The 22,719-nt window shown below is 46.4% G+C and overlaps 9 protein-coding genes across 9 annotated transcripts; 5 read left to right on the top strand and 4 right to left on the bottom strand.

Annotated features, from left to right (window-relative positions):
- Window positions 1–116: 116 nt before the first annotated feature.
- On the bottom strand, window positions 117–1,159 carry PG986_005678 (uncharacterized protein; the record flags this gene model as incomplete). The annotated part of the gene is made up of 3 exons (XM_066841900.1): window positions 117–134; window positions 270–965; window positions 1,037–1,159. The coding sequence occupies 3 exons, from the start codon at window positions 1,157–1,159 to the stop codon at window positions 117–119; spliced, it is 837 nt and encodes a 278-aa protein (XP_066701762.1).
- A 1,140-nt stretch (window positions 1,160–2,299) lies between these two features.
- Window positions 2,300–4,469, bottom strand: PG986_005677 (uncharacterized protein; the record flags this gene model as incomplete). Its single annotated transcript, XM_066841899.1, has 2 exons — window positions 2,300–4,036; window positions 4,104–4,469. 2 exons carry the CDS (start codon window positions 4,467–4,469, stop codon window positions 2,300–2,302), a joined length of 2,103 nt encoding a protein of 700 aa, XP_066701761.1.
- A 347-nt stretch (window positions 4,470–4,816) lies between these two features.
- PG986_005676 (uncharacterized protein) lies at window positions 4,817–5,321 on the top strand (the record flags this gene model as incomplete). Its single annotated transcript, XM_066841898.1, has 2 exons — window positions 4,817–4,885; window positions 5,091–5,321. 2 exons carry the CDS (start codon window positions 4,817–4,819, stop codon window positions 5,319–5,321), a joined length of 300 nt encoding a protein of 99 aa, XP_066701760.1.
- A 913-nt stretch (window positions 5,322–6,234) lies between these two features.
- On the bottom strand, window positions 6,235–7,906 carry PG986_005675 (Exonuclease V; the record flags this gene model as incomplete). The annotated part of the gene is made up of 2 exons (XM_066841897.1): window positions 6,235–7,493; window positions 7,558–7,906. The coding sequence occupies 2 exons, from the start codon at window positions 7,904–7,906 to the stop codon at window positions 6,235–6,237; spliced, it is 1,608 nt and encodes a 535-aa protein (XP_066701759.1).
- A 1,177-nt stretch (window positions 7,907–9,083) lies between these two features.
- PG986_005674 (F-box domain-containing protein) lies at window positions 9,084–9,789 on the top strand (the record flags this gene model as incomplete). The annotated part of the gene is made up of 2 exons (XM_066841896.1): window positions 9,084–9,451; window positions 9,555–9,789. 2 exons carry the CDS (start codon window positions 9,084–9,086, stop codon window positions 9,787–9,789), a joined length of 603 nt encoding a protein of 200 aa, XP_066701758.1.
- A 153-nt stretch (window positions 9,790–9,942) lies between these two features.
- On the bottom strand, window positions 9,943–10,798 carry PG986_005673 (uncharacterized protein; the record flags this gene model as incomplete). Its single annotated transcript, XM_066841895.1, has 2 exons — window positions 9,943–10,305; window positions 10,412–10,798. 2 exons carry the CDS (start codon window positions 10,796–10,798, stop codon window positions 9,943–9,945), a joined length of 750 nt encoding a protein of 249 aa, XP_066701757.1.
- A 1,394-nt stretch (window positions 10,799–12,192) lies between these two features.
- PG986_005672 (uncharacterized protein) lies at window positions 12,193–13,120 on the top strand (the record flags this gene model as incomplete). The annotated part of the gene is made up of 3 exons (XM_066841894.1): window positions 12,193–12,386; window positions 12,566–12,990; window positions 13,047–13,120. The coding sequence occupies 3 exons, from the start codon at window positions 12,193–12,195 to the stop codon at window positions 13,118–13,120; spliced, it is 693 nt and encodes a 230-aa protein (XP_066701756.1).
- Window positions 13,121–13,979: 859 nt separating this feature from the next.
- Window positions 13,980–15,080, top strand: PG986_005671 (uncharacterized protein; the record flags this gene model as incomplete). The annotated part of the gene is made up of 6 exons (XM_066841893.1): window positions 13,980–14,009; window positions 14,113–14,260; window positions 14,331–14,406; window positions 14,480–14,568; window positions 14,657–14,837; window positions 14,951–15,080. 6 exons carry the CDS (start codon window positions 13,980–13,982, stop codon window positions 15,078–15,080), a joined length of 654 nt encoding a protein of 217 aa, XP_066701755.1.
- Window positions 15,081–17,447: 2,367 nt separating this feature from the next.
- Window positions 17,448–17,974, top strand: PG986_005670 (uncharacterized protein; the record flags this gene model as incomplete). The annotated part of the gene is made up of 2 exons (XM_066841892.1): window positions 17,448–17,599; window positions 17,812–17,974. 2 exons carry the CDS (start codon window positions 17,448–17,450, stop codon window positions 17,972–17,974), a joined length of 315 nt encoding a protein of 104 aa, XP_066701754.1.
- Window positions 17,975–22,719: the final 4,745 nt, after the last annotated feature.

The following is a 22,719-nucleotide window of genomic DNA, read 5'->3' as shown; positions in this document are numbered from 1 at the left end:
CGCACCGGAAGAACTGCAAACACTGAATACGAGCAGGTTTTTTCCACCATCACAAGAAATGGCAGTTTCTCAAGCATGCGTCTATGATCTCAGTCTCATCTCATCCGTCCTTCACTTCAGTACATGGCCCAGCCCTAGTAAAGAAATTCGAGTCAGCAAAACACATCCTCACCAGAAACAACAAACAAACAACCAAGAGCCCCACCGAAACGGCAAGAGCATAAAGAGGTAAGTACCTGGTTGAAAGGGAAAAAGTTCACAAAACTTACACCACTGGCACTAACAACCTGCCCCGAAATCCAGTCCCCGTCCCTCCCCGCCAGCGCCGCGACCACGCGCGCCACCTCCTCGATCGTCCCCAGCCGGTTCTGGACCGGCGTCTGCGCCTTCTGCATCTCGACGATCTCGGCCGGGATCTTGTCCAGCATGGCGCTCTGCACGGGGCCCGGGCTGACGCAGTTGACCGTGACGCCGCGCCGGCCCAGCTCCGCGGCCCAGCACCGTGTCAGCGCCTCGAGCGCCGCCTTGGACGAGCAGTACAGGCTCAGGTCCTGGAACCCGGCGCGCGCGCCCACGGAGCCGATGTTGAGGACGCGCGCGCCCGCCGCCGCCAGGTAGGGGAGCGCGGCCTGCGTCAGCAGGATCACGCCCCGCACGTTGACGTCGTACACCTCGTTGTAGTCGGCCACGTCGATCTGGCCGAGGGGCACGACGCGCTCGCACCCGGCGTTGTTGACCAGGATGTCGATGACGAACGGCCGCTGCGGGTGCGCAACGCCGTCGCCCGTGTGGGCCGCGGCCCGGAACTGCGCCTGCAGGTTCATGATGAGGTGCGAGGGGCCCTCGGTCGTCGCGAGGTCCGCCTGGACCGTGAAGGTGGGCGCCGCGTGCGGCAGCGCCCGGATGCGCTCGGCGAGGGCGCGGACCTGGGGTTCGCTGCTGGGCGAGGTGTACGCCAAGGCGACCTGTTGTCAGAGGTCAGTCCCATGCGCGGTGATGATGTAGGTTGTGGTTTCCCTTGGGGCGTTTGTCTTACCGAAGCTCCGCGGCGGGCGAGCTCGAAGGCGATACCCTCGCCAATACCCCGGCTCGCACCCGTGACAATCGCCAGCTTTCCCTCCAAAGGGAGCCTGAACTCGGAAGATGACGAATCCGACATTTCCGTTTTCTCCTTTTCAAGTGAGTCCAATTCTTGTCTTGGCCTGTTTTCGTGGAATATACAAGGTCAATTAAAACAAACAGTAATCGAGCAAATGTTTTGTCATGGTATTCCCCCCCTAAAATTCGAACATACCGGGCGGGCGGGATCGAAGTGCGAAGTTTAAATATCCGCCGCCAAGCCCTGGCATCATACCACGTCAAGAGATTCGACGTAACCAGTCGGCCGGTTCGCTGCATTCCTCGCCCGCCGATCCCCGACCCATTCTCGCGGGGCGGCCCCCGTCCCAGACAAGTTTAGCGGCCCGTTGATCCCCATGACCGAACCCAAACGAAACGAAACTCAACCCGTGCCGCACGCGCGCATGCTGCCGGCGATAATCGCCCCTTTCGGCTTTACGGTAAACGCCGAAACCCGCGCGACCCATGCTCTACTATCTTTCCCCGGCCCCAGCACGAAGAACCGAGCCGGGGAAGAGAGCGGAGCGGAGTTTAGGTGTGTCAGGGATTTGGCCCTGAGTTGGCATCGGTATTCGCCTTGTTCACAGACCAGCCTAACAGGGGAGGTAAAACCACCACTTCCACATTGAGAGAGCCTTTACCCCGTGTCTCTCTTTTTCTTGACTGACGTATAAGTCACAACAGCAAGGCCGCACCCGCATTGATTCGATTTCGAAGAACAACCAAGGGTATTCTTTACTTTGAATGGTAGATGCATCGGCATATCCATCATCAGAATACCCTCTCCCAGCTACCACTACCGACCCTAACAAAGACCCTAACAAGCCAAGTCCGTACTGTAACAAAGGAAATGGTATATCTATATACCAAATATATGGTGACATATTATTCTATGCTTCTTTTATAAGCAGGCAGGAGCCCCATTATCCCAGCCCCGAAGTCTCATCATAGCACAAGGGTCTTATCCTCCCAATGCATTATGTCCTTTTCCCCGATCCCAGTATTCATTACCAAAGTCATCAAAACGTAAAAGGGGTATTGATATGTGTAGAGCATGCATGTCCAAATCCGAACGCCATCATTTCGCAGCCCGTGGCCTGCCGATCTTCTTGTTAGACCGCGGGACGGCCCCTCTCCTTCTCTTTTTCGTATTCTTTTTTTCTTTGTTTCTTCCCCCTTCTTACGTGTTGGGAATAGGCGTAAGGAGCAGCACGACCCACTCGGTCACGCCCATGGCGTTCTTGAGGGGCACCCAGTGGCTGTACAAGGTCTCGTTCTTGGGCGCCTTACCAGTGGCAGCGGTGCCGCCCTTCTTATCCGCCACCGTCACCGCCATCATGACCGCCTCGCTCGAGTCCGAGTGGCGCGGTGGATCGCACTGGCCCGCCAGCTGCTGCATCGACTGGCGCGGGCTCATCGACGTCGACGTCCTCGCCGCGGCCGTGCTGCTCCGCCGGCGCTTCGAGAGAAGACCCGGCCGGCTAGAGCCGCTGTTGCGGTCCAGGACCATCTTGACCGTCGTGGAGCGACCTTCGGCAAGACGCTCCCGCACCGTGCTTTTGAACGACCGTGTCACGGTTGGCGAGTGCGCCTTGTCAGCCAGCACTTGGAAGATGTCGGCGCCAGTCACGTCTCCCCGGATCGAGAGAAGGTCCACGGCGGCCTCGTTGTAGTAGGCCACCGGCAGCTTCGGGCTGTGTTTCTTGCCGCTCTTCCCTCCTTGTGACAACGACCCCGAGCCCGAGGTGGATGACGACGTGGCAGATGACGTACTCGACCCCAATGCAGAAGACGAGGAAGAGGAAGTGTCCATGGTGCGCGGCAGGGGCCCAATCGAGCCATTGATACCCGGCGGGGGAATCGGATCGGACGCCACGTAGCGCAATACCATGTAGTGGGAGTAGGCGGTAGGGTACACGTGTACCTGGGCGCGGGGCTGGTATCGCTGCGCCGCGAAGCGGGAGTTCTTGGGCATCTTTTGTTGGCCGGGCATCGGCTCCGAATTGTCGACGAGGGGCAATGGAGGGGCCGAGAATGCCGTCGCCGAGGCGGCACGTCGACGGAAGCTGTCGAAGAGGCGGCGGGACTTCCCGCCGCTGCGCACACTGCTGTTCCTCCGCGATCTCCCCTCGCCCTGATGCGTCGTGGGCGGCGAGTTGTTTTCCGACGACAACCTTTCGCTCGAACTTGAGCCGTCATGTACGTCGCCCCCGGGCGGCACGCCAGCGTTTAAGGCACACAACAGATCTTTGCGGCTGTCCAGGTTCTCGGAGACGTTCACCTGGGCACCGAGCCAGTACTGGATTTGCCCCCGTCGCAAGTCCTTGAGGGGCAGCAGGAACAAAAGATTCCAAAAGGCCTCGCCGTTCTTCCGGAAGTTGAGAACCAGCTCGACTGCTTCCCGTCCTTCTCGGATCGCGGCCTTCATACGCCGCAGCGCATCGAGATCTGTGAATGGCCCCTGTAGCAATGAGCAGTTCTGGCCGACAATGTCCGCCCGAGCATGGCCAGTCAGGGAGACGAAATGGTCCGACACGCAGAGAATAGGGTTATCGGCACCCATGGCATCTGTCAAGCAGAAGCTTGTCCCGAGTCCAGGGTACTCGAGCTGAGATGACGACGCCCCCGCCATTCCGGATTCCAGCGCGTTCACCGTGCATTGGACGAGCTGATTCTTGACGAAGCCCGGGAAGACGTCAGTAGCTAGGCGGTCTTCGATATGGGCCCGAGCATCGGTAAAGACTGCCTCTAAGCCCGGTATCGTGGTGTGGGCGATGCGTTTGACATCGGAATTAAGTGCCCTCGAGATAATGGAAGGGAACATCACCGGCTTGGTAGCGCCAATAGACGTGTACTGGGTAGAAATACTCGTCAAGGCCACAGTCATGTCATTAGTGGCCTGGGCGTACTCTCGAATCTGCATGCAGTCTTTCCCGTTAACGATCGGCTGCTTAGCGGGGAAAGAGCAAGCATATACGACGTACCTTGATGAGGAACTCGACATTCTCCTCGCACCCTTGCTTCTCGCAATAGTGCAACAGCTGGCGCATTACAGCAGGACTATCCAGTGCCATTTGGAAAACGTCTCGGCCCACGATATCCATGTAAGGAAGGCAAGACGTGAAGCCGCCCGGAAGGTTCGGAACATCTCGGCTGTAGGGGCTAGCACTGCGTGCGAATCTGTCGTCGTTTGCCGGAGTCGGTAAACCTGGCGAGCTTACATCGAAAGCGCTTGGTGACCTTCCATAACAGTTGTAGTCGGTGTATTGGCTCAGGGCGCTATCGTTGGTATGGAGTGCCATTCCAGAATTGCTCTTCAGTCGCAGCGAGAGTCTGTCTGGCCTCATCATCGGACTCCTCGGTGTAGGGGGTGGTGAGAGTACCCTCGGTGACAAGGGAATCGCCTTCATGGAGTTGATATTCGGGAGAAACAATGACTTCTGTCGTCCGCTATGCATTGCCCCCATCCCTTTGGGCGACAGAGGCGTGAGTTTGTCAGGCGCTTGAGACATGACGTGGATTGTCGAGACCAGGATGGCAAAAGTGGAAGAAGGAGACGCCTGTATGGACCCGAACCCTTTCGGCAGGTATTGAAGCTCAAAGATCAAAACCAGCAGGCAAGACCGAAGTTTTGATTGGACACAGGCGACATATTTAGCGATTGCAAAGATTAGGGAGAGCCCAAGCGCAAGAAACAATGCGCAACAACAAGTTCCCCTCCCCCAGGGGACATGATATGATGGCTTGCGGCATGAAACTCTGGAAAGTAAGCATCGGGGATCCCACTTGGCCGCGCCGGTGGTGCCTAGTGCTGAACAAAATGATGCGCAGGGACTCTTGTGGTGACTATCAATAGAACAGCCCATTGCCTTGCAAATAGCTGCACTCGCAGTCTGGTGGGGAGCCACGACGATTAGAACGATTAGGACTCAGGAGCCTCGTTTTGAGTTCCACTTGCTGGACAGCATTAGCACTGGCGGGCGCGAACGTGGCTCGCGCCCCTCATTCAAGGAATCCACACGCGCGAGCCGGCTAGGCAAATGCGTGGAGGCCTTGGTGTGCAGACGGCTTCTGCCATGCGAGGTACTGCCGACGTGGTCTGGGGCGGCTGTTTCATGCGTCGAGATGGCACGGCGGAAATATCTGCTGGGCCATCTGGTGGCTGCAGCGGCGAGCAATGCGAACGCATCCTTGGGCCATGAACTGTTAGATTGGCTGGAGTGGACACCGAGTTAGCGGGCTGGGTATGTACAGAACCACAGAACCCAGTCCCCATCAATCAATGGAAATGAACTGGCTAGCCCCTATGACAGCCCGCTTCGAGACCAAGGAAACAAGGAGGAAGCAAGCAAGGAAGGAAGTGAGCTCCCGCTAGAAGCTTCGGGGAGGCGTCGCTTGACAAAAGGATGGGGCATCATTGCAAAGACAACGGTCTGCGTGCACGCATTGGAGATTAGGGGAATATCGCGGCGGGGAAGATTTTCAGGGAGCGACCCAGCGGCCTGGGGTTGTCGAAATGGCAACCCGATTGGCTCCTCCTAGCCAGCCGCCACGCAGGCCCAGACTCGTAGATTAGACAGCAATTAAATACCATGAATGGCCCCCTTTGAGTCTCTGACGAGCTGTCGGCACTGTCGCGGATGCATCGATCAAAGGGGCGTCTCCCATACCGAGCGCGCTTGCATCCACGGCGCCCGTCCGACTCGAGGGCGCCGGACACGGACCGACCGTGATGCATAATTGCAAGCGCCACCAACTGACGGCGCGACGCCAGGTGCGATCTCGCGCAACTACATATCCGTCATCTGACATGAGCACAGCACAGAGTTTTGGTCATTATCTTGGGCTGGACGCCATCGTCTGGAGAGAAAACCCTAGCAACCGGAGACACACAGAAGGTGGTGCCAATGACAACCAGCGGTGGTGACACGGTCAGACAGACTTTGTCTGTGTACAGTCTGGGTGGTGAAATGATATCCTATGCGAGCCCGTCCTTGGCTGTTGATATGAAAAGAAAAGATGGGTGCAGGTCAACTGACAGCTGGTGGTAGGTCACAAGCGCCACATCCATCAACAACATCAGCACCCAAAAAGCTACAACACTGCTCTCAGCTCTCAGCTCCCAGCTCTCGCAGAGACGCGGTGTCTAGCGCGATTCAGTACTTCCGCTTCCTTATCTTTCCTCCATTGACAGGACTCGGCGAATTCACACGTTCGGCATTTGTAGGTCTCCTCTATTGCGACACCGTCCGGTTCTCTCTGGCCCTGCCACCATGCAAGATTGTAGTCGAGGTATTTGTTCAATGCATCATAGTCGGCGGGGAAGACCTGGTTACCAATGATGCGACCGTCGCTACGGTGACGGTATTGAACCGACAACAGGTCACCCATCGATTTGCTACCTTGAGGAAAGGTGGTCTGTAGCTCAGATTGCAGCAACGGGACAATCTGCTGTAACGTTCTATACCTGATTAAATCCGGTGGCGGAGTCATTGTAGGTTCAAGATTGGGTGAGGCATCCGGGTAATGACCGTGCGAGCTAGATGATGGCCCAGACGGGTTGTTTTGGGATGCAGTGCTCTCCATGTCGGAATCGGCGTCGTAGAACACCTCGTCATGGAGGCTTCCAATTTCCGCCATGAACGCGTCTGAGAAGCGAACACCGGCTCGCAGGTCATAGCGATTAAAGACGGCGGAAAAGTCCAACTTAATAGCTGCCATATCGGAGAGTAGCCGGTGGTAGAGGAACAGTTGGACCTTGGCCGGGCGAATTGCAGCACCTGATGGCAAGGTGGCTGATCCTCTAGTCTTGACATCAGTCAAGTAAACTTGGCGTTGACCTGATTCAAAGTAGGTCTTGATGGACGATTGCTGGACGTCTTGGCCGTGGGAGCCCGAGTCCTGGCCGAACTCGGCGTTCGGGTTCGTGTAGCTGATTTCGTCGATGACGCCGTTGACAAAATGTCCGTTCACAATTCCCCAGACTTCTAGCTCGCGGGTGAACCCCGTATCTCGAAGAGTCCTTAGTCCTTGGATGATGTTCCATAAACGCAATGCGAACGCTTCCTCTTTGGATGTGATCTGGACTTGAACAGTGGTATGCACCTGATCTTCCAAGGTTTGGTGGACCTTGGTGCCACCGCGCATGGCGGCGGTCCGCGTCTTCTTACCACCGGGCAATGTGGTCAATGTGTACCAGTACTGCAGTTCACACCATGCGCCAGACGATAGGTCCGTCACCGTAAGGGGTCTCCTGGGGAAGGAACGGAAGCGCTCCACGGGCGATTGGGTTTTCCTGAGATTATCATCGGCAGGCTCATTTGCATTGGATGGTGCCGCGTTTTGCGGTTGCAAGTCCGACAAGGCGCGACTCACTAGACGCTGTTAGCCAGTCAGGAAAGACGCGGAGGCGGCACTGGGGGGGAGGAAATCACCTACGGTCCGGGTAGTTGATACCTTCCAGCGGCATGGACGCCATTTGCCAGCTTCCATGAAGGGCAGCTCGCGATAGGTTGTCCCGCATTGCGGCACGAGTCCGTGCCTGGCCCATGGTAGCCGGCCGCTGAGGTGCACCCTGGAAAGATGATGCATCATCGAGACTGCGCTTCTCTGGCAGTATTGGCGTGGCTTTGTCAGCTGTCAATTGCCGGGTCGGAGGATTGGATCCAGCTCGAGTCTCAGTTGGAATGGACTGAAGACCGTCAAGTAGTTGAATGACGAGGCTCTCTTCACCCAGCGAGAAGTCGGAGCCGTAGTCGTCTTCTGAAGGTGGGAGATTTGCCGACATTTTTTTCGGGGTCTTGAGCGAGAAAAGGACTAGATCAATTGGCGTACTAGAATATCTATGATGTAAGAACGGCCGAGCTGTCGGAGGGACGGTCCCAAGTCATGATGAATTCACCAAGCCCCGTCAATTGGAGGCAGCAGCAGTAGTAGCGGAGACTGGGCCAAGCTGGCCATTCACGTCTTGTGTTCGTGTTGTCTCTTGGATAATCACGATAACGCGGTGGCCAAGATCACTCGAAATCGCGAAATCACGTGCAGCTGACCTAGAGAAGCCTTTCCACGCTGGTGTATGATTGCGCGCAAACGACATCCTGGAACCCTGGAATCTTTGGGGGCTAAAGCTGAACATGTAGTGGTAGGCAGTGCAATGCTTGAGTGCCACTGACTTTGGTTGACGCTTGCTCAGCCTAACCGGCCAGTTGCGCTTGTCCGCGTTGGAGGAAACTTCCAATGTTCTATCTCTCATCGCCTAAAGAAAAAGAAGCACTTAAATGCATAGACCAAACCACACTAGCTCACTAATGCGCATCGTTCAATCGCAAAAAGTCGCCAAATGAAATGTCTATATCGAAGAAGTCGGCCACTCACGGTAGTTCGTACTGGCCTCGGCAACCGGGTCGCATCACGGATTTGTTGGAATTCCAGATGGGCAGCTCGCTTGGTGCATTATTGATCTAGGCCTCCCTCCTTGGGCCTTAGGTTAGGCGCATTGGCGCACAGCATTAGTCCCGCTGGTCGCTTTATCTCGGTGCCTGGCAAGCTGGGCATTAGCCGCCTTAACTGCCAACCGTTGCTCCCCACTTTCTGCCCAGCACTGAAGCTCAGGTGAGCGGGCGGGAATCTCAGCTCAGCCCCCTTCCAGACTCGACGTTGATCTGGGCTAGCAAAAGCTGCAACGCAAAGGCAGGCAGCCGTTTAAGCAATGTACAATACCATCGTCGTTCCGTGATTTCGTCTTGTTGCCAATTCATTCATTCCAACCGTACCATTGCGCTGTGTATCTGTATCTCATTATTTCTCTTTTGCATTGCACTTGTAGTTTCATTTACCTGTTCTGATTGGAAGAATATCGCGTACCATTAAAGCAACCACCGCTCGTACCCATCAACCACCGGATTAGGCATCGTCGATTGCCTCGCAGAACCCACTCAATCCATACCTACCTAACCTGCCCGGAAATGCTGCTCAGGAGACACCAGTCGAACGATGGTGTCGCGTTATCGTCGTCGAAGCAGCATGGGCTGTCGGGCAAGGAGGGTGGTGCCGACGACACCGCCAGCCAACCAATACCACCAGCAACAAGCCGGGGTTCGGCCAGTCTAGCGACGTTGCCGCCCGAGATCCACCACCTGATCGCCCAGCAGCTCATCTACCCCGATGCGCTCTCCTTAAAGCACACCTGCCGCTACTTCTACTCCCTGGTCAACACCGGCGTCCGGCTCAAGGTCGAGTGGCTCGTCCAGCGCCGCATGCTCCACCTCGAGTGCCCCAACGACAAGCGCTGCGACCTGGGCAGCGACCTGAAGTTCTGCAGGGGTAGCGTCCCGTACGTACTTCTTTCTTGCTTTTCCGGCTCCCCTCGCCTTATACTACTTTCCTGCATAAGCCCTCAAGGACGCATACGAATACTTGCTTACTCAAAATCACAGCTTGCTCATGCAGCGCCGCCGAGAGCACATGGAGTGCGAGTCCCGCCCGGGGCTCGGCTGCCTGGTCTACGGAACGACCTCATGTGCGCATCGGCCGCAGCTACAGCACCGCTGGAAGAGGTGGTTGCGCTTGCAGCTCACAGTAGAGCTGTGGTGGGTTCTGCTGGCGCTGCTGCCTATCGTACTTGGCTGGATGTGGATGCTGGAGGTCGCGGCTTGGGTTCGCGGGGCATAATGAGATATTTCTATATATTTGCCAAAGAAGAAGAGCATAGCGTAGGTGTAAGAATACGTTCGTGGGTCATTGATGGAACAACGATCTAGCAAGTAGGCAATGTTGCTTTATATAGTATTAGTATTCTATCTAAGTATACATGAAAACAATACATTAAGCAACGGCTATCGAAGCAACAAAGACAACCACGGCCCAGACCACCGTACTCCCCCACGAACCTCTCCTCCAGGACACGCCGTCACTGCTTGGCGCTCCTCCTTGCTGCTGCAACTTACCCGTCACGTCCGACGCCGCGAGGCCCTCATTCGTCAGCATGGTCACCTTATCGCCCGAGAAGGTCGCCTGCGTCTGGCTCATGACCTTGTCGACGCCCAGCATGGCCTTCTTGAGCCCCGGCTGCGTCTGCGCCGACATGACGACCTGCAGCGACGCGAACAGCAGGTCCATCTTGTTCTGCACGCCGGCGGCGTCCTCCGCCACCTCTTTGCCGACCTTTTCTTTTATCATGACCGGGGCCTAGTGAAATCATCTGTTAGCCAAAGGTGGTTTCAGGTGTTGATTGTGACCTTTTTTCTTTGTTGATGTTTCTCTTAGTAGAGAGTGCTCCCGAAACAAAACGTACCTTCTCCTTCAGCGCCATCGCAACGGCCTTGACTTTGGGCAGCATGGCGGCGACCTGGCCCGCCACCGCCGAGTTCTCCTTGTCCGTGAGCGGCTTGCTCTTCTTGACGGCGGCGGTGGCCTCGTCGAGGGAAGCCTCGGTCGCCTTCTCCGCCTTGTCGAGCGGCACCAGCGACAGGTAACCGATCTTGTAGTTGCTGACGGCGCCGGCCCAGCCATTAAGGTTATCGCTGACGGCGCCGATGCCAGCGATGATGGCTTGTGCGCCGCCGGCGTCGCCGCCTGCTGCGGCGCCGCGTAGGCTGTTGCTGTGAGAGGGTGGTAGGGCGCTCGCGCGGGATTGCCCAGCGAAGTAGGCCGCGGCGACGAGTATGTTGCGGAGTTGCATATTGGCAGGTCGAGAGATAGTGGGGTAGTGGTATAAGACTGGGAACTGGTGTACCAGGTCCGAGCGTGAGATGGTGACCAACAGGAGTCTTGCTCGTTTGGTACTTAAGAGACAGGAGACAGCCCAAATAGGGCAAGGGAATGACTCAATACGGAATGCCAAAATTATACAACGAGAGTTTTCGAACTCTCTACCCAAGATAGCGAAGGTTCTAGTGAATCTAACTTCAACAATGAGATTGATGTCGTTACTATCTCTAAGACAGGGAACTAGATGCATGAAGCTGCAAGGCAGACACCTTTATACGTCGGGCACATCGTGGGCCATGGCCCGATGGGCAGGTTCACAACATCGTCGACTACGTATGGAATTCTTCCTTACGATATTACGACTATTTCGTGTGCCGAATACAGCCTCGACTCCTGACGGCGAGGCTGAACCTAGCCCGCGATCAACGTAGAAGGTTCAAACTAGCGGATCAGCGCCAGTCTCATATGCACGCCCAAAGCTCGGATGAACATCACCCAGCCCCCGTGGACCCTTGTCGTAGTCTAGGTCTCCGAGCGACAGGAGAGATCCATGCTACTCTCGACTTATGTGACTGGCGGGTTGATCTTCAGATGAAACGGAGGCGCTCGCATACGATGCGCAGGTGCCGTGCAAGGACGGCGGGGTGTGACGACGGCGTTATATCATCCGACGCCCGATCCCACGGTTCTGAATACCACGCTGGGAGCCGTTTTAGGGCTTCGGATTCGATGGGCGGAAGTTGGATAAGCCGGCTTAATCGTTCATTTAGCGCTTGGAATGCATCCTCGAGACCACCCTTAAGCAATAATTGACTTTCCGTGTTAGCCGATTGGCCTGTGAGTTTTGCATGCCCCTATTTTTTGCCCAAAGGCGAAGAATGCTGGTGTGCCCAAGCTTAAGCTGAACTTGGACAACTCCGTATTCAGGTCTAGAACGGCCGGCCCTTCTACCCTGGTATCACTAGTTATCTCGTGAGTATCTAGTTGACACGTCGGCCCAGGCTCTCCGCTATGGAGGAAACCAATACGAACGCTTACTGGGAATGTGTCCAATCGTATCTCCCGACGTGCCCCGGCCCGTCACAAGTCGCGAGAACGATGCCTTGAACACCTTCGTATCCACGGTTACGGCACGTGGCGCCGGCAGTGCCATCTCATATAAGATCTAGAAGGCGCTGACGAGGGGCCACACCTGCTAATAACCGGTCTGATGTGCGCAACTGCTACCCCCATACCCTACTAGCTCTGCCACCCCTTCTTTCGTACTTTGTATTACCCCAGCAATGACCACTGGGAGTGTTACTGATTTCTCTGCACGACTCCCCACCAAGCTTCTGCCCACCTGAACGGATGCCCGCAAGCGCGATGGCTTACACGACATTCTTTCTCTTCCTCGCCACTCTGGTAGTGGTGTCACCTGGAGCCCGCATCAGGGTAGACGTCGGATCCAACGGCGCTCCTGCCTTAATCTATACGCCGAAAGTGGTCACCGCGCAGATTGGAGACATTGTAGACGTCCACTTCGTCGACGAGAACGCGGCGTCCAGCGTGGTTCGGGGGTAGCTGGCGCGCCCTGCACCCCCTTCACGCCGACAAAGAAGGGTTTCTTCAATTCCGGGTTCGTCCTCGGAGATCCGACTGGTGTATGTGTGTTGTTGCTTGGCTTGTTACATACATACTCATGCATCCTTGAAAAAAAAAAACCCTCCCGCCTCCCTTCTGCCCTAGAGAGAAACAGAGACTTGAAGACTGATGTTTGCACCTTCCCTCAATGGTTGCGGGCTGCTCAGAGCAATATATTCTCAGTCAAGATCAATGAGACAACCCCGATCCCGATCTACTGCAGCGTGGGCGGGCACTGCCGAAGTGGCATGGTTGGCTACATCAACCCTGGCCAGGGCGACTTCGAGGCCTACGCATCTGCGGCCGCGAAATTGTCGCAGAACCAGCCACCTCCTATGGTGCCACAGACTGGAGGGGTATTCCAGCAGGGCGTGGAAGGGGGCTCTATTATGATCACCTTCATCAACGGTAAGTCGTCGTTGGACAAGCGACATCCCGAACGTGCTAGCCTTGGTATTGTGGCTAACGAGAATTTCTCTTCAGGTCCGCCCGGCAGTGGCGGTAATGGAGGTGGAGGTGGAGGCAGTACCGGAGGATCAGGTGAGCTTCTAAACAAGGCTGGCTCGTCTCGGCTCCGTACTGATAAGTTCTCATAGATCCCTTGAGTTCGGCTGCGGATTCTTTGCTGGGAGGTTCGGGAGGCGGCTCTAAAGGCAAAAGCCCAAAGTAGTGTGGTATTCCTGGCAACAAAAAAAAAAGGTTAGCGTTCTGGTTGAATTTTCCCCATAGATTGGATTATATCACGACCAATAAGTGCAATAAATGACTCCAAAGACGCCTGGTTTCAAGTGTAGTTGTTCGCCATGTCAAGGATGTCCATGGTCCCAAACCTGAAGACGTGAAGTTGGACCGGAAGAGACTAGTATTGGTCTTTCAGACAGACTGCCCAGTAGTTTTTCTGAGTTCTTGTCAGCAAATGCTCCAACCCAAACGAAATCCCAAACAAGGTTTGATCAACCAGTGCTTGGATGAGAGCTACTGACATGCTTTTGAGATTGAATAAAGTGGTGCTGGGGTATCTTAGGGACATGCCGAAGTCGTCGGTACGGAACCCCCGGCACTCGTCCGGGAAACCCTCCGGATCGGGTCCAGGAGCTCCTCTAAGACCCACCGTAGTTCCGCTCAGAATAATACCCAGCATGCCTGCTGAATAACCAATCCCCGGGGCCAAGACCTCGGGTCAATGTCGATTTAATGACTAAAATGGAATAGCTGATCCAGGTACTTCTGATGCATATGCAACGCAGTGCTTAGTCAGAAATTATACACGCATATCCTGAAAACCCCGGGCGTGTAGGAAGGTTTGATAGTCGCTGCTACCTCATTTCCAGCACCTTGGTTGTCAAAGTTTTCATCCAGGGGTATACGGAGCTGTCTTCAACTGTAAAGAGGCAATCCATACCAAGCGAGACATTCTCATCATTACCCCATCACCGAATTCTTTTAAAACAACACCAAGTCCCGCCGATAATTGTGAGTCCTTTGTGCGTTACCCAGGATCTATCCACCGGCCAAACCTGACAATTACGATGGAGTTCCTCACGAGTCTCCTGCTGTTCGTCAGCTGCGTCACTGCTTATACCTACGAGTGACTGAACAAAAACGATACTGTATGTCATTTCTCCCTCCTCCTTGTTCTTGCGGGCTAAACGTTTGTGCCAGGCATTTGTGATCATCGACATCCAGGTTGGTCTCTTCAGCGTCGCTCGAGACTATGACGCCATCCTCTACCGAAATGCCATCTACGCCCATGCCGGGCTGGCCAAGGTCTTCGGCACTCCCATGGTTCTGACCACCTCTGGTGATGTCGGTGAGTCTGCAGATTGGCCCTGTGTGGGCAGTCAGTTGCGTGGAAGGCAGGTGCTGATCAAGGCTTCAAGGTCCCAACGGCCCGCTGCCAGCGGACTTCCTCGACATGTTCCCGAATACTCCCGTCATCAAGCTTCTTGGAGAGGTGTGAGTGATCAGCTCGCCCCATATGACTTCGAAGGAAACATGAGTACATTCTGACACGACACTCTCAACTTAGAAACGCATGGGACAACCCGGAGTTCCGCAAGGCCATCGAGGCTACAGGAAAGAAGCAGGTCGTTCTGGCCGGCATCACCACTGACGTCTGTGAGCCTCACCCAAACCCCCGTATACCTTGGATTCAAACTGGGTATCTGAAACAGAACACTGACCATCTGAGAAATTTCCGAAACAGGCACTTCCTTCGCCGCTTTGTCCATGCGGGAGGCGGGCTACAGCGTCTTTGTGAATGTAGAGGCCTCGGGAACCACCACCGAACTCGTCCGCAGCGTCAGCAACGACCGCATGCGCGATGCCGGTGTCCAGGTCCTGTCGACCTTTGCCATCATGAGCGAGCTGATGCGTGACTGGCGGGAGTGAGTTTATCCCCGTTTCTTCCCCTTTTTAGCCCTTCGATTCCTTCTCTTCTTCATCCATGTGCTGTGATCACTTCAAACGCTGACTTGACCCCTTTCTTCTTCTTTTGTAGTACCCCTGGTGCTGCTGAGCTCTTTCCTTTCCTCGACAAGTACTACCCGGCGTACACCATGATTGCTCGGGCGCATCGTGCCGCTGTTGAGAATGGGACTGTTATCACTGGTGAGGACAAGCTTCACTAGAGGTAGCCATTTTCAAGACCATCTCCTAGAGATTGATCACTTCGTGGTGTGGATGGGATATTTTGAGTGAGATCAAATCGTCGTGTCGGTGGATGGCAGGTGGAAGGTGGTCGTCGACTCGGTATTTTGCGCTTGGAATCGATGGCCCGTCGGCGTACTGAGAGGATAAAGGGAAATAATGTCTAGAGATCTAGAGAATGGTACTGGATGAGCCTCCGTGCTTATCGAATGGTCTTTTGGGGTTCATAATGTTGGGCAATACTGACCTTAATAACAAATCATTCTTCGCAATTCCTTGTGATACTTCTTGGTTAATATAGAATGCTTTAAGATTATACATACCTCGCCCTCTAAATGCAGAGGAAAGGATAGTCCTTGGGAAGTGGTCGCCGAAGAAGATTGGAAGATTATTTTCTTTTTCCTTGAATCATGTTAAGACTTAGCTTGGTTAATTGTGAGATCCTGGTTGTAATGTGCCAATAAAAGGTGTCGACCCGGCGACCCTTTGCGTTCCTCGAACGGACGCTGCCTCTGATAGTGAGTTCTCGAAGCTACAGCACATGATCTCAGACTTTGTGACCTGAAAAAGGCACGAATGGGTTGTCAAATCCCATTCAAGTGCCAGCTGGGTGGTTCTTTTGGGTACAAACCATCGCCGAGTGTAAACAAGGGCCTTGTTTACCCCGTTTTGATTTCACGACAATGGACGAAGTTGGGCTCCGCCGTGGCACAGCAACAAGCTCTTGCCACTTGACTGTTCCTGCCATTTTTAAAATCAAAGTGGCAAAGATAACTTCATCACTTCCGATAGTCTGTACTGACGAAAGTCTTCGCCGACGATAATCTGCACTGCACTGACGATAGCCTGTACTCACGATAGCCTGTATTACATTAAGCTCACCACCCGTCTCGCTGACCCCCTGCCTCGCTGACCCCCTTTTCCCCACTAAAATTGTAAAAACTTCATAATATTTAAAAGGTTCTATAAAATTAAATAAAATAGGTAAAATTAATTATATCTTTATATTTTAAAGTAAAAGATAATTTAAAGTTAATATAATTTAAATTTAAAAATATATAAATGTAACGCTATTAATATAACGCTTAAAAGGCGAATTCGAAATTTTATATATAAATTACTAAGAAATATAGAAATTAGGATAAAACTTTAAATAAATATTATTATTTAAGTTTAAAATATTTCACGGTTATAAGATATTATTTAAAAGGTAAATTAAAGAAACGAAGCTTATAAGTAATTTATTTATTTAATTATTGATTTATTTTAAAATTCTAAATTATTTTTTATATGGAAAAACTAGAGAAAATTTATTTTCTTTAAATAAAAAATGGTTTTATTTTATTTATTTTTTATTTTTAAAATAAAATACTTTATTAAACTTAAATATAATAAATAATAAAATAATCACGTGATTTATATATAAACTTTATTTTATATTCGTAATAATAATATTTTAAATATCTTAATTTATTTTATTAAATAAAACTATAAAAAATATAAAATCTTTATATTTACTATTTATTATAGTTAAATTCTAATAAAACGAAAATTCCTCTTTATATTTTAATTAAAATATTTAAAAATAGCTGTTAATTAATAAAATAAGGTGTTAATAAAGGGATATATAAATTTAATAATAGCTTATACTTATAATAGTTTATATTATATTAATAATAGTTTACATTATAATTTTAATAAATTACACTGTATTTATAATAGTTAATAATTAAAATATTTATATAAATAAAAGTTAATACTATTAATAGTTAGTACTTATAATATTTACACTATTAATAATTAATACTTTTAATAGTTAATTATAATTAATATAAATAATAATTAATAGTCGGTACTTTTAATAATTACATTAATAATAATAAATATTAACAATAGTTAATAGTGGATAGTCGGCACTACACTTATAATAATTAAACACTTCTAATAGTTAGCACTTTCTATAGTCGACATTAACGATAGTTAATCCTCAGCACTTTTAATAGTCGCACTGACGATAGTCAATAGTCGATAGTCGGCACTCACAATAGTCAGCACTGCACTCACGATAGTCAGACACTTCCGATAGTCAGCACTTTCGATAATCGACACTGACGAGAGTCTGCTGTCAAAAGCTACCTCAATATGGCACCAAGACTTTCGAGGCCCCACGTCTCTTCCGCCCCTTCACCTCACCCATTGTTTTACGTTCATCTGTCCACATTTCCACGTCTACCTCCTTCCGGTCATTCTTGTTTTCCACCTTCCACAACTTCCGCACCCGAATTTTAATTCACCATTTACGAAATCCCATTACCTCCCACATAACTTCCACTCACGACACCATCAAGATGCCTGCTACCTGGACTACCGAGCAGGAGCTCCAGCTCGCCATGACCATGCTCTGGCATCACACCAACAACTTCAAGAACCTCGACTGGAAGAATGTCGATCCTCACATCTTGGAGGTCTTTGGCAAGACTCCGTCTGCCCATGCCTGCCAGTAAGTCGATTACCTGCTCATCCTATTGCTTATTTGGCCGGAATCCCTCGGTCATCATCACTTGACTGAAACATGGCCATTCGCTAACGGGGGTTGCCCTGTCATCACAGTATCCATTGGGCCGCCATGTGCGACAGATTCCTGAATGCCAAGGACAAGGGCGACGATGCCGAGACCGCTGCCCCCAAGGCCGAGGCTGGCGGAAGATGAAGTGCTCGCACCAACAAGCGCACTCTCGCCAAGGATGACGACGACGACGAGGCCAAGGCCGAAGACGACGGCAACCGAGCCCCCAAGCGAGCCCGACGGGCCTCCGCCAAGGGTAAGGAGATGTCGTACGCTGAGTTTGTTGAGGACGACAATGATTCCGCCTGAAGAAAGTCCACAGTCATGTGAGTTGACCTCAAATTATTCTTTTTCTATTTTTCTTCGTCTTTATTTTAAGCACTTTGGTATATATTTATACTGACTCTCATAATCATACAGGCAGACACTCACATCGATTTCCGTACTGGACCCTTCGGTGGAAATGAGGCATCTGGACTATTCTTTTCTTGCTACATCACGATTCACCTTTCGGTACACACCATGCTGAGACATGCGTGTGATACAATTTCAGGGCACAACGAGAAATCATAGGGGTGGACTCTCAACTTCATGTATTTCAGGGAGACAATAAAGATTGCAGTAAAGCATAACGACTCCGTCAAACCATGTGTTCCGCGAATCCAGGGCATCGTAAACGTGCCAGGAAGTGGCGTTTCAGCTGCCCTCGTTGCTGCTGAACGTAGACCGTCGTACGTGCTTGAGCGTTTGTCCTGCAGGCGTCGTCGCCGCTACGAGTTTGCTAAGTTTGGGCCTGCCTGCGTCAGAATTCCTTTGTTCCCCCCAAATGAAACGATGGACCCGTCACACCCAAACTCCAACGCGCCTTCCCTATGTAATTGTCATTAACGTCTCCCCCATCAACAACAAGGCAGTCGCCTAACGTGGATCCGACGTGGTGTAGTGGTCAACATTCGAGATTCTCATTACACTGAAGATTCTCGGGCCCAGGGTTCGATTCCCTGCATCGGAGCGATTCATCCTTTTTGCTATTTCGAGAACATACGATACTGAAATTGCTATATTCCAGTGCTGCGAGTTTGGCGATATGTTAGCCACGGTATAAGCAGAAGGGTGTGTTATCTAAACGACCGAGCATAGTAAAAGTATTAATTAATTAACCTTTAATATATAGCCTCCCTATTAATAGTGTACTTATTTTAGTTTAATATTATACGACTTAAATAAATCTCCTTAATAATATATAATTTATCGAGGTTAATAATATTTATATTCTTTAAATTTAATATAATTATAATATATTAATATATATAGCTTATATTTTCTTTTATTAAAGCACGGGGTTTATATAAAATATAACCCCTTTTAATTAACCCCCTTAAAATAAATATAAAAATTAATAATAATATTAATAAATAAATTAATTAAGTAATATATATTATATTTTAAGGTTTATTTTAGCTTATATATATTATAATAGAGTTACCCTTATTATTAGCTTAATTTATATTAATTTCTATTATTTTATTAATACTCCTTTTTAGCTTTTTCTTTAACCTTTCTTTTTTAACGTTCTTTTAAACCTTTTTAATATTTATTATATAAATAAAGCCCTTATTAAGGTTTTTATTAACCTTCTTCTTTTTTTAAACCTTTATTTTCTTTAAATTTACTTTTAAACCGGCTTTTTCCTACTTTAATCGGCTAATTTAAGCCGTTAAATTATTAATATTTTTACCGAGCTTCTTTTATAATAACCTTTTAATTAAATCACTAGTGATAACCTTTATACTAAGTATTATAGCCTTGAAATTTTTAACTTACTAGTTATTTTTCGATGTCTTAATTCTTTTAACCTTTAATTTAATTAGTTAATATATATCCTTAACGGTAATAATTTTATTAATAGTTCGCATTATATTAAAACGTTAAAGCTTATTATTTATCGGCTTTTTAATATTAAGGGGGTAAATATTAATTATTACTTATTTATTAACGATAACTTTAAAGGTAAAAGTTATTTTACGTATTTTAACCTAGGTTTAAAAGAAGTCCCCCTTTTTAATATAGCTATTATTAGTAATAATATATATTAAATCGAGCTCCCTTTAAAACCTCTTTTTTAAGACTTTAAAATAGTTAATATTTAAGGGTTAAAGTATATAAGAATTATATAATAATAAGTAAAAGAGTTATACCTTAACTTTTAATACCGTTAATATAAAATTATTATTAATATAACTTTTATATTTATTAAGAATTAAAAGCTTTTATTAATTAAGATTATTAAACTTTATTAAAGGAATAAAGATTTTTCTTAATTATTTTAAAGCTATAAGATTAAAAGTTTATTCTTTTAATAACGCTTTAAAAGCTTAATCTTTATATTTATAATTAACCTCGTTCTCTTTTTAAAAGAATTACTATTATATCGTAGGAGAATAAAGATAAGGGGTTACCCCTTAACACGTTTAGCGCGCTACACTAGATATTTTATTTATATATTTATTAATATAGTAGCACCTTTTTCTTTTATCTTTTCTTTCTTTCCTTTAAATAATACTTTAATATTTAATATATTATTCGAACGCTTTCTATTATACGATAGTTATAAACTTAAAACTTTCTATTAAATAAACTCGTTATTATTATTATATCGCTTATCTTATTAAACTTTACGTATTAAAGAGTAATTCTAGATTTATATTTTTTTATACCTTTCTATCTTTTTATTATTTTTATAAAGCCTATTATATTTAAACTCTTTATTAAATTAATTAATATTAAGCTCGAGATTAAGCGAGATTAATTAAATTAATATAATTCACTTAAAATAAATGCTTTTAAGCGTAATATTTAAATATACTTTAATCTTAATATATTTAATAACACTTATCTTTATAATAAACTTAAGCTACGTATAATTAATAAAATTAAATAAGGTTTAATCGAGAACTTTTAATTAATAAATAAGATTAACTTTATAAACCTTATAATAAGTATATATACGGTAATAAAAGACTTAAAATCGATATACGATACGTTTATTAACGATATTATTAAATATATTAAATTTAAATAAAGCGAATAAAGTATAAAGATATATCGTTATATAGTACGAAAGAATACTTTTATTATTATTAATAAATAGATTAAATTTACGGTTTTAAAAGCGTACGTTAACGTAATTTATAGTAATATTTATAAATTAAACTAACTATTTACACTTTAAAATATTATTCACTAATTTAAATAATAATTTAAACCCTTTATAAATTTATATATTACTTTCGTTTAAAATTAATATAATAAACTTTTAAAGTAAACTAAGCTAAAAGGAAAGGATTTTTAACTTTAATTAATATAATAGAGTAAAGTTTATATAAACACGGTTTTTAAAAGAATCCCTAAAGTATAAAGATATTTAATAATTTATATATAGCTTAAAGTAATTAATAAGTGATTAATATTAAAATAAAATTAACGTCGATTAAAAGAACTCGATTATATAAAGTAAAAGGGATATACGTTAATAAGTTTAATTATATTAAACTCGTTATTAAGAGAATAAGTAGAACGTAACGGATTAAAAAAGGGAAAATATTTATTTTACGCTTTATTTAATAATAGGCGGGAAAAGTACGGATTAATTAATAATCGTAAATTATAAGGATTATTAAATTATAATTACCCTTATAAACCCCGCTTCGATACTTAGCTACGTTATCGTTAATTATTAATAAATTACTATTCTTTAAAGTATACTTTTATTAAAAGGATTAAAAATAAACCATTTAACCGGTTTATTTATTTAAATTAAAAGACGTATACGAAGATTAAATATTAATTAAACTTCGATATTAAATAGGCCTCGCTACGTTAATAGCTTATTAAGCTTAATTAAATTAATTTAAATAGCTTCGCACGAAAAGAAATATTATACGCGATTATTAATTATACGTTCTTTAACGTTAAAAAAGACTTTAATATATTAATCTATTAAAATTAAAGATTATATAACCTTTTATAATTAACTTTAATCGATAATTATAGCTCTTATTATATCGTTAATAATAAATATTTATTAATATTAAAGTTTTTAATATTAACCTCGGTTAATAAATTTATAAAAGTAAATATAACTACGTTTTTAATTAAAGGATATGGGGTAAAAATTATAAAGGATATTTTTATAACGCGAGGCGAGCTAATCGATTTTAAGTTTAATAAAGTAATATTAATCGAGGGTTACTATATTAATATTATTTTTAAACCGCTTTTAAAGAATATTAATATTTAATACTATAAAAAGGATTATATATTACGAATAAGATCGTTAAAAAATAATATTATAATATAAACGTTTATAAAAAAAAATAATTTAATTTTTATTTAATATAAGCCTTTACTTATTTTTTATATTAATTTCCTATTAATAAATATAGCTAATATAATAAATATTTATATAATAATAAAACGCTTTATAACGAATAAAAAGCTTATAGAGAAAGTTTATATAAGAATAGATTTAAGAGAAAAATAGTATACGAGAATAATATATTTAAATTTAAAAGCTTTCGTAAAGTTTATATACGTAATTAAAGGTATTTCAATTAAGGGTTTAACGTAATTAAAGTATAAAATATATATAACGTCGTTTATAAAATATATTATTTCGCGAAGACTTATTAAAAGAATATTTAAATCCTTTTATTATATATTTTAAGACCTCTTTAAATACCCTTTAAGGTATAAGCTCTTAAAGTATATATTATTATTAAAGGATAATTATAATAATAAGGTATAAGCGTACCTTATAAAATCTCGCTTATATACGGAATTATTTAAGGTAATAAAAGGATTTAAGCGGTATATTTAACGTAAATATTTTTCTTTTATATATTACTTTAAGTATAATAAAGAAATTAAATTATTAGGAATTTAAGGAAATATTTAATATAGTTTTTAATATAAGGAAAAAGGTATTATTATAGAATAAAGGCTCGTAAATATTAAAGAGTTAATAGGTGGTTAAAAGCGAGTAGAATAAGAGG

This window comes from Apiospora aurea, assembly GCF_038362705.1.
Source record: "Apiospora aurea strain CBS 24483 chromosome Unknown utg000004l_segment0_segment0, whole genome shotgun sequence".
NCBI classification, from domain to species: Eukaryota; Fungi; Ascomycota; class Sordariomycetes; order Amphisphaeriales; family Apiosporaceae; genus Apiospora; species Apiospora aurea.
The sequence above is the reverse complement of the archived record's forward strand: the minus strand, read 5'-3'. Positions and strand labels throughout refer to the sequence as shown.